Here is a 9,899-nt window from a genome sequence, read left to right on the forward strand (position 1 = left end):
TCTTTCCCTTGTTGTTCATGACTAGAGATGCAAATGATGCAGCCAAACCTCACCCTTATCCCCAAATGCCATCGCCCCTGGTTAAGAATGGCTTATAGCCAGGACTAAAATGTGCAGAGACCTATCAGCATGGGACCAATGTCACATCAGAGCTGGGAAGTATCTGTGACACAGCTTCAGGCAGGAGGGAAGAAGCCACTCTCATTAGGGTGGCAGCTAGGTGTCTTGGACTGATGGGGAGAAAAGGATACAGGCTGAAACCATGCACTCAGTACAATTTAAAAAAAAAAAACCAGCATCAAATTTAAAATATATTTTTTCTCTTTAAATGATTTTTTTTTTTTTTACCAATTTTTAGGGGATATCCCAGGGAGAGGGACCCATAGCCAGCTGTGTCTCCTACTGCCATTCTCCCAAGTGAGCTTGGCACAGATTGGGGAGGGGCTGATTTCCCCCCACAACACTAATACCTCTTTCATACAAGGCAGTGGGATGAGGAACAGAAGATCAGCCCCTCCCCTCCACTTTCTGGCACAGAGGGAGAGCAGTTACACTTAGAAATATATATATATTTTTTATATATGTCTATTTATAAAAATTTATCACACTTGATCAGAACTGTCCCCCCACCCTTTCAGTTGACCCCAAGGGAACCAGATACTAGCCGTGGGGCCACTCCCTGGGCCTTGCTCTCTTGATGCCTCTCTGGCCCTGGGCCTGCTGATCAGTGTGAGGTAGAACTCAGAATTATTATCCACCATGTTCTGCAAGGAACAGGCCAGCTGCTGAAGAGCAGTGCCTCTATCCACAGTACCCTGTGGGCTCCTGACCCCCACAAATCCTAATGGATGAAGGGAAGCACCTCCCACCCCACAAGTCCCTGTGGCCTGAGCCAGAGTCAGATCCTGTACTGCAGCCTCTCTTGAATTGCCGGATCACTTGCGCCTGCCAAAGATGGACTTCTTCCCAGGATTCTTGTTGCCCACACTTAAACCGATGAGGAGCCGGGCTTTCTCCTCCTCTTCCTGCTGCTGCACGTTCAGGTCCGATTTAGTTTCTAGCTTTCCCCGGACTTCAGACCCTGCTGCAGGCTTCAGCCTTAGCTTCTCTTTGATTACCTGATAGGTGAGAGAGGAGTAAAAGGGAAGGTAAATATTAATGAGACAGGCAAAATAAATCAAGTAGACCAAGTCAGTAAAGATTTATCAAACTTACATGAAGGCACAAATGGGGCAATTCAAATTATAAAATGATCTCTGCTTTCAAGAAGCTTACAGTCTATTAGAACCCACTCTAAACATGAAGTTGTGCCAGCCCTCACTTCCCTAAAAATCAACAGTAGTTAACATATATACAGCAGTCAGTAAACATTCAGTTTAACCATCTGAGCAAAGTCATGGAGAGGACAGGGATAAAAGTCACTCACTTCATTCACCTGCCCCTTTCCCAAGGCTGCTTGTTAATACATGCATCTTACAATGAAATGCTCCTGAGCAGAGGATCTGCTTGCCAGCCCCTGCTAACCAAACAGCCATGAATTCTGCCGGGATACCTGGGCAACCAGGGCTTTGCGGCTGTCCCTCTTGACAGCCATGGCAAAGTCTAGCCATGTCCATGTGTTGTTATGGTATTCCAGACAGGGCAGCACCAGGTTAAGGTCGCCCCAGTCCACACTGTTCTTCTCACCCTGCAGGAGGGGGAGGGAAGAGAAGAGAAAAAATATCAGCTGCCAGTTTTAGTCCAAGCCAGTACTTGAGTCCAAGTCTATCTAGTACCTTCCTGCAGCAGCAACCTACAGATACCTATTTCCCCTTATCTCAGTCTGGTACTGATTCCTGAGGGCAGCAGAGGGAACAGATTTATCACCCACAGACAAGCTTCACAAGCTGAACTATCTCTGTTTTTAATCTCTGATCTTATGCGGTGCCATTCCCACACTGTTCTAAAAAGTGCTGGGGGGGGGCTTCCCTGGTGGCACAGTGGTTGAGAATCTGCCTGTCAATGCAGGGGACACGGGTTCGGGCCCTTGTCTGGGAAGATCCCACATGCCGCGGAGCAACTAGGCCCGTGAGCCACAACTACTGAGCCTGATGGAGCCTGTCCTCCGCAACAGGAGAGGCCACGACCGTGAGTGGCCCCTGCGTGCCACAACTAGAGAAAGCCCTCGCACAAAAACAAAGACCCAACACAGCCAAAAATAAATAAATAAATAAATGAAATTTTAAAAGTGCTGGGGAAGGGCAGACCTTGTAGCTGACGCACAGTGGAACCTGTGGGATCTTTATGTAGATGAAGGAGTTGTTCATGGCAGCTCGCTCTTTCATCTTGTCGATATCATCCACAGGGTGCTAGGAAAGGAAGGAAAGAAGAGTGTGCCCCTGAAGCCATCATAAGAAACTCAGGACCCCAAACATCTCCATCTCCTTTCACCCCTGGAATAGACTCAAAGGAAACAAAGAAATCCCCCGCCAGGCCAGTGTACCCCAAGACTCTCCCATTTTTCTATCATCAGGGGCATGTCTGATACCTCAGGTGCTTTGCGAAATGACCTTCTGACCCCAGAACTCCGATTCAAGCCCTGTGCCACACCCTTCCCCGGGCCCAGTGGTGCTGCGTCATCTGTTGCAATCAGTTGCCGAGGCTTCACCACTGGAATTCCTATAAAAAAGCAAGTACACTAGCTGTTGTCCTCTTGCTGAAGCTTCAGCTGTCTTGGGCTGCTACCTCAGTCTTCTGGAGCTCCACCATTAAAGTTCTCACCAGTAGTCACCAGTTTGGACTTATCTTCTTCATCACCAACCTCGTCATCTTCCACACTTCGTCCAGGAAAGAAAAAGCCCATTATTCTATGAAAGAACTGGTGTGTCAGCTGGATGGTGAGAGGCACCACATTTACCTAAAGAGGAAAAAGGCTGAAGAAGCAATTAAGCTCAGACATCATCCCTCTGTTTACCTACCCCTAACATAACAACACACAGATAGTTTTTAACTGCCTTTTGTTCCTGGGTCCCCAAAGGACTGTTTACTAACCTCAAAGTGCTCCTTAACAGAAATACCCCCAACAGGGGGCCGGACTTTGCTGAAGAGGCGAAGAGCTAGCTGTCGCCCAGACTGGCAGGAGCTCTGGGGCCGCAGGACTACCTGTAGAATAAAGAGTGATAAATCAACCCACAAATCCTCTGCAGAGGAGAGACGAAGCAATGGTTTTGCTAAGCTGGGCAAGCTTCCACCATCTCAGATCACATTGTTTCCCATAGTAGGTTTATGTGGAAGGGTCACTGCAAATGCCCAGTGTTAGGAAGCATGGGAATGGGCTAGGAATACGGAAATAAGACTTACCTTATAGACAGCATTGGGGAGGAGGTTGTTCATAGTGAACCAGCCCAACTCCAGAAGATGTTCTGCTGTGTCATCAGATTTATTCACCTATAAAGACAGTTTCCCCACCCCCACCCCCAAACCACTATAATAAGCCTTTCTCAGAAGCTTGTTAGAGTACTGCTACATATATCATTTGTTTTCATGGCCAGGGCACTAAATGCCTGCAGTACTTTCCAGTCACTGTGACATTCAAAACTGGTCTCGACTTATTTCCAAATGCCCCTGGGGGGTTGGAAGAATAATGAATAATGTCCTGTCCTCCAAGCCATGGGTAACTGCAGGAAAGCTGAATGCCAATATAGAATTAATGATTCTATTCTAAGCTGGACTTGGACGATTACTTCCCTCTGAGCCACATTTCTAGGGATAACCTTATTCAATGAGGGAAGCATTTGATCAAGCTCATCTATATCTGTATTATTTAGTATTACAAGCAAATGTGTATGAGCGTCACTCTGCTCATGTTTCTATCATTATTAATAACCATTAATACCATAATTAACAGTCATATAATAATCAGTCCCTTTTTGTTTATCTCATTTTGTGAGTTAAGACTCCTGAGAGGCCTTCCCTGGTGGCACAGTGGTTGAGAGTCCACCTGCCGATGCAGGGGACACGGGTTAGTGCCCCGGTCCAGGAAGATCCCACATGCCGCGGAGCGGCTGGGCCCGTGAGCCATGGCCGCTGAGCCTGCGCGTCCAGAGCCTGTGCTCCGCAACGGGAGAGGCCACAACAGTGAGAGGCCCACGTACCGCAAAAAAAAAAAAAAAAAAGACCCCTGAGAAAGGTCAATGCCTCTCAATACAGCTGCCTTTGTGTGACTGTATATACCCAATACCTTGCTGTAGAGGAACCGCTGCAGCTCCAGTTCAGCAATTCCCAGCTGTCCATCTTCCTCTGTCAAGTGCCATCGTGCCTGAGCAAAGTAGAACTCGGTGCGGCGGACCACACTCACATCTTCTTGCTGCTTTCGCAGCTCCATCTTGTTGGCCTGCTGCAATTGGAAATCCTTAAAACACCTATAAATGGATAGGAGGGTCAAAGCCAATAAGGGCAACAGCATTTGGGTTAGGGGTGGGGCGGAATGCCCTAGAATGATGCAGGAGGTAAACCCAGAGATGGACCTATCCTAGAAAGCTATTCCCTAAATTTTTTCATTGGATTTGTTGCTTCTCAAACCCTGGGCCATGGGAGCACAAATCCCATCTTTAGTTCTACAGCTTCTTGAAAAAGTAGTCTGTTCCTACTAATAACCCCTATGATTATATCGGCAATTGTGTTCCTTAATGATCAACTTCAAGACATTTCATTTTTAGTTTAGTTGCACAGTATCAAGGCAACAAAAATGATCTTTCTGAACTACCTGTTTTTCTCCTTTCCACGGAGGTACTCTAGTAAGGATCCTAAGAAAGGGCTCTCCTGGTCTCAACCTGTTGGCCAAGTCCAACAAGACTCATTCAGGAAAAGGTGCCTGAATCTACTACATCAGCCTTTGATAATATGCACTAGACCTAAAGACTTATCAGAACACAGGCAAAGGAAATTGACTCCAGCTGGGGCACTGGAAAAGGGCATGGAAAGAATGCTGTGGCACCTGATGAGGATGTTAAGCTCTTCACTTTCCAGCTGTAGATTGGCCTTCTCCTGATTTAGCTGCAACTGAAGCTTTTGGTTCAGGTCAAGCAGGTTCTCATTCTTGCTGTCATCCTGCAAAGACTAGGGAGCCAGATAAGGAGAAACTGAGAGATTTCCCTTGTCCTAGGAGACTTCCCTGTCCTCAGATTGCCCGGGAGACTACCTTCATGATAGAATACATCTGCTTCTCCAGCTGCCGTATCTGGGCCACATGCTGCCGCACAGCCTCCTGTAGGTGTAATATGCTGCTGCGCTGCTCCTCAGGATTGCTAGAGATCTCAAGCTGGAACCTGACCCGCTGCTTCTTCTCACTATGCTCCTAAAGGAATGGAAAAGGAAATGAACAATAGACAAGTCTTGTAGTAAAGTAAAACAGAGAAAGGAACAAGAAATGATGATCTCTTCTGGAAAGCTCAACTTTCTCTCTCACCATTAGTGAGAGTAGGGGGTAAGCCAATGCAGAAGATTTGGCAATGTGGATTTCACAATAAGCCAGTCCCACAGGGTAGGGATAGAGGTGGGAAGTGGGAAGTAGTTGTTTTCAGAGGTATGTAAGTGACTGAGTAAAGCACTGACCAAGAAAAACAAGTAAACAACTCTACAGTCTTAGGGACACTCAGACCTTTCCTAGATAACTAAACTTTCAACTGCTGCTGCTGACTAAAAGAGGATGTACTAACCACAAAGCCCTTTTTCAGTCTGAAGCATGGCTTTTCTTACTGGACCCCAAATAAAGCACAAGGTCTGGAGATTCCTGTGAGACTAACTGGCATTCTGTAAGGGCCCATACTCACCTTCCGCTTGGGTTCTACATGGAGCAGCAGGTTGTTGACGATATCCAGGATCATGGCATACTGAGCCGGGTTTGTGGAGATTTCCAGCTCATGATGGATGAGGGTGAAGGTATCCACAGCCCCTAGGTAATTGTTAGCAGCTAAATAAGAGACTCAGTCTCTCCCTAAATGTCTACCCCATCTCCTAACCCATATCTAGAACCACTAATGTTACTTAACCCCATAAAAGGTCTTGGTGAGATATGCTCATGGGTAGAAACATGTGCTTATTTCAGAGTCAAACAATATCCATTCATTCCAGTAAGTTTTTTTTTTTTTTTGGCCGTGCCTCACCCTCGCAGCATGTGGGATCTTAGTTCCCCAGCCAGGGATCCAACCCGCACCCCTTGCAGTGCAAGTGCGGAATCTTAACCACTGGATCGCCAGGGAAGTCCCCCATTTATACCAGTTCTATTCTCTCCTAACAGAACTTAAAAAATGTAAAGCAAAGTGAAATGTTAATGCCCTATGCACACTGGGACTCTTAGTAACACTTCTGCCTCAAAACCACTAAGGAAATAACTACTTTCACAAGTTCCCTAGTCCCCTCCTAAAAGCCTTTCAAAGCCTGAATACCTTCCTGCTTCTTTAGGAGATCTTCCTTTTCCTGGTTCTCATGAACCTCAGGTGGCTTAATCTGAGTTGCCAGCTCAGGATCAATGTCATGGCTGTAACTAATATAGTACATTCGGCAGCTGCAGCGTGAAATGATCCGCTGGACTTGCTGGGCTTGTTGCGCCTCAGCTGGCTGGTTCCAATCTGCGAAGAGGTAGGAAAGAGATAAGAGAAAGACATTCTCAAAAGAGGTATTGTGAGAGCCTCCTAGCTATGCGTGATGTCTAGGGAACTCCAGACACTTGCTTTCAACATAGCCTAACACAAAGTGGTCCTACTCCACGTATATTAATCTTACAAACAGGTAAGGAAATGAGGCCCCTTAAGGATGCATGTCTGCTCCTAACCACATAATGGGGGAAGAGGTGAGAACTGACCTGTGGTAGTGGTAACCATGCCTCCCACTGCCTGCCCGCTCTCCATCAGCTCCTGCACAGAGTCCAGACTACGCTGCCGGTGCTCCTCAATATTCTTTACCTGAAGACAGGGATACAGGCACCTTTAACTCCTGGGGGACCAGTAGCTTGTCCTGCACAAGCTCCATTATATATCTCCATTATCTCCACTATACAAGTTTAACACTATCTAGATTTTCACTGCCTGAAATAGCTTGAAGAATCTCCCAGGGTAAAAGACATATGTCCCTCTCTCCTGACCCAAACCACCCAATTCTCCAAACCCAACTGAGTTACATGCACGTTTTGCCAGTCCTCAGGCCAGAAAAATACAAGCTAGGTTAAAACCAAATCATGTCCCACCTCACACCCATTAGGATGGCTACCAAAAAAAAATTAGAAAATAAGGCAAGGATGTGCAGAAATTGGAACTCTGCACTGTTGATAAGAAGTAAAATGATACAGCCACTGTGGAAGCTCCTCAAAAAATTAAAAACAGAATTGCTGTATAATCCAGCAATTCCACTTCTGGTTATATACCCAAACGAATTGAAAGGAAGGTCTCAAAGAGAAATTTGTACTCCCATATTCGTAATAGCGTTATTCACAATAGCTAAAAATATGGAAGTATCCCAAGTGTCCATCAGTGGATGAACGGAGAAGCAACATGTGGTATATACATACAATGGAATTCAGGTTTAAAAAGGAAGGAAATTCTAACACATGCTACAACATGGGTGAACCTTGAAGACATTATACTAAGTGAATAAGCCAGTCACAAAAAGACAAATATATATGATTCCACTTATATGAGACACCTAAAATTTATATACATATGTATATATATATGTGTGTATATATATATGTGTGTGTGTGTGTGTGTATATATATAAAAGAGGTATTTAAGAGTAGTCAAAATCACAGAGAGAGAAAATAGAATGGTGACTGCCAGGACCTGGGGGAAAGGGGAAGTGGGGAGTTACTGCTTAATGGGTATAGTTGGTTTTTCAAGATAAAAATAGTTTCAGAGATGAATGGTGGTGATGGTTGTACATTATGAATGTACTTAATACCACTAAACTATACACTTAAAATGGTTAGGATGATAAATTTTATGTTATGTTTATTTCTTTCTTTTTGGCCACGCTGCATGGGATGTAGGATCTTCGTTCCCCAACCAGGGATGGAACCCTTGCCCCCTGCAGTGGAAGCACAGAGTCTTAACCACTGGACCGCCAGGAAAGTCCCTTTTTTCCTTTTTTTTTTTAAAATGTTTATAAATTTTATACTATGTATATGTTATCACAATTTTCAAAAATGGAAAAAAATCAAATCATGTCATGGGCAAAAAAAATTCATCAAAACCAATGACTTCCCACCCATTTTGGTATTCGTGTGTTTGTGTTCTTGCTGTTTTCTGTCTTCAGACCACTGTGACACTGTTGCCATGGGGGAAGGGAACTGAATTCTTTTGACACTCTCTGCCAAGCTGAAGTCAAAGGGAATAGAATGAGTGATATGAGAAGAACATAAACAATCTGTCAAGTCACAAAAAAATTCATATAGGAAAGGCAAGATCAAAGTCTTTCCCACCTAAGCCAAGGACATTCCACTCTAATGCTAATATCACAGCCTGAGAAAAAAGGAGTTCACTTGCAAAAGAACGCATGCCTAAAAGAAGCAGAGGCCCAGAAAATGTCAGATCTTGCATAGTTCATCCTGCCTATCTTTGCGTGAGTAGTTACCACCTTCTGTGCCTATGTCCTGAGACTACTGGTAAAGGGTACTGCTTGCCTGAACTACAACTGTAATATACCAGCAGGACCTTTCATATTACCAACAACCTGACCCTTACTTGGCTTGACATCTGATTAAATGCTTATTGCCTCATATAACTTATACTTGAGGTTGAGCCTTAAGGTCATTGGAGTAGGTAGTACCAGCCAGGGAGGAGGGAAGAGGGATTAGCTTTATCCCCATTGAGTAGAATGAAAAATGAAGTATTCACATTGGTCCTAATCGGATGTAGCTGGATCCAGTAACTCATCTGAATGTACCATGCCCAGCACAATGTGGACACTTAACACCTGTTAAATAAGTAACCACAATGCAGAATATTGGCTAGGTACATCTCATAACCATTAGATCTCCCAATAAATCTGATGCAATTATATCACAGAAATTATAGTACAAATTTAGTTTCACCAAGATGCTGAAAAGAAAATTTATAGGTTAGTCCCTGCCAACTGCTCACAATCTCACCTTCTAACAAAAACATTATCTTGACATATACTAAGAATTCCTCAAACATACTGACTTAAAAGAATAAAACTGGGGCTTCCCTGGTGGCGCAGAGGTTAAGAATCCGCCTGCCAATGCAGGGGACTCGGGTTCGAGCCCTGGTCTGGGAAGATCCCACATGCCGCAGAGCAACTAAGCCCGTGCATCACAACTACTGAGCCCGTGCTCTAGAGCCCGCAAACCACAACTACTAAGCCCGCGCGCCTAGAGCCCGTGCTCCGCAACAAGAGAAGCCACCGCAATGAGAAGCCCGCATTCGCCGCAACTAAAGAAAGCCCGCGTGCAGCAACAAAGACCCAACACAGCCAAAAATAAATAATAAATAAATTTTAAAAAACAAGACTACTTTCCATCTGAATGAAGCTTTGTATTTTTCAAAGTACGTTCTCATTTGATCCTTTCAACAGTTTTCTGAGAGTGAAGTATTAACTCAATTTTACAAATAAAGGTGACTCTCCAAGGGCTCGTGGCTACTAAAATAGCAAAGGTGAAATCAGAACTCACATAATAACCTGCCTCCTAGACAAGCAGTCTTTCTACTCAACCTTACCGATTTGCTGAAACGACCAATCATCTTCATAAGAGAGATGAGAGGAAGGGCAGATAGAGAGCTTATCTAAAATTCTCAGACTTACTGCCTGTTTTTTTGGCTGCCTGCTGATTAGTGTGATCTTATTAATAGGGGTCAGCAATCTCAAAAATAAAGAAGTTCTAACCCATTTTATTCTCATGTAGGGAA

At 44.6% G+C, this 9,899-nt stretch overlaps 1 protein-coding gene across 1 annotated transcript in view; it reads right to left on the reverse strand.

Annotated features, from left to right (window-relative positions):
- Window positions 1-294: 294 nt before the first annotated feature.
- The window catches only part of BLTP2 (bridge-like lipid transfer protein family member 2), a 27,340-nt gene continuing 17,735 nt past the window's right edge, over window positions 295-9,899 (reverse strand). The window contains exons 27-39 of the mRNA XM_007452420.1: window positions 6,842-6,941; window positions 6,426-6,608; window positions 5,811-5,932; window positions 5,180-5,335; window positions 4,976-5,097; window positions 4,220-4,400; window positions 3,340-3,426; window positions 3,031-3,141; window positions 2,761-2,896; window positions 2,528-2,658; window positions 2,247-2,348; window positions 1,553-1,687; window positions 295-1,118 (exon numbers count right to left, since the gene is read on the reverse strand). Coding sequence (XP_007452482.1) covers window positions 936-1,118; window positions 1,553-1,687; window positions 2,247-2,348; window positions 2,528-2,658; window positions 2,761-2,896; window positions 3,031-3,141; window positions 3,340-3,426; window positions 4,220-4,400; window positions 4,976-5,097; window positions 5,180-5,335; window positions 5,811-5,932; window positions 6,426-6,608; window positions 6,842-6,941 — 1,749 coding nt within the window. The 3' untranslated portion in view covers window positions 295-935. The remainder of the gene's footprint in view (window positions 1,119-1,552; window positions 1,688-2,246; window positions 2,349-2,527; window positions 2,659-2,760; window positions 2,897-3,030; window positions 3,142-3,339; window positions 3,427-4,219; window positions 4,401-4,975; window positions 5,098-5,179; window positions 5,336-5,810; window positions 5,933-6,425; window positions 6,609-6,841; window positions 6,942-9,899) is intronic.

The sequence above is a fragment of the Lipotes vexillifer genome, unplaced genomic scaffold (assembly GCF_000442215.2).
Source record: "Lipotes vexillifer unplaced genomic scaffold, Lipotes_vexillifer_v1.1 scaffold216, whole genome shotgun sequence".
NCBI classification, from domain to species: Eukaryota; Metazoa; Chordata; class Mammalia; order Artiodactyla; family Lipotidae; genus Lipotes; species Lipotes vexillifer.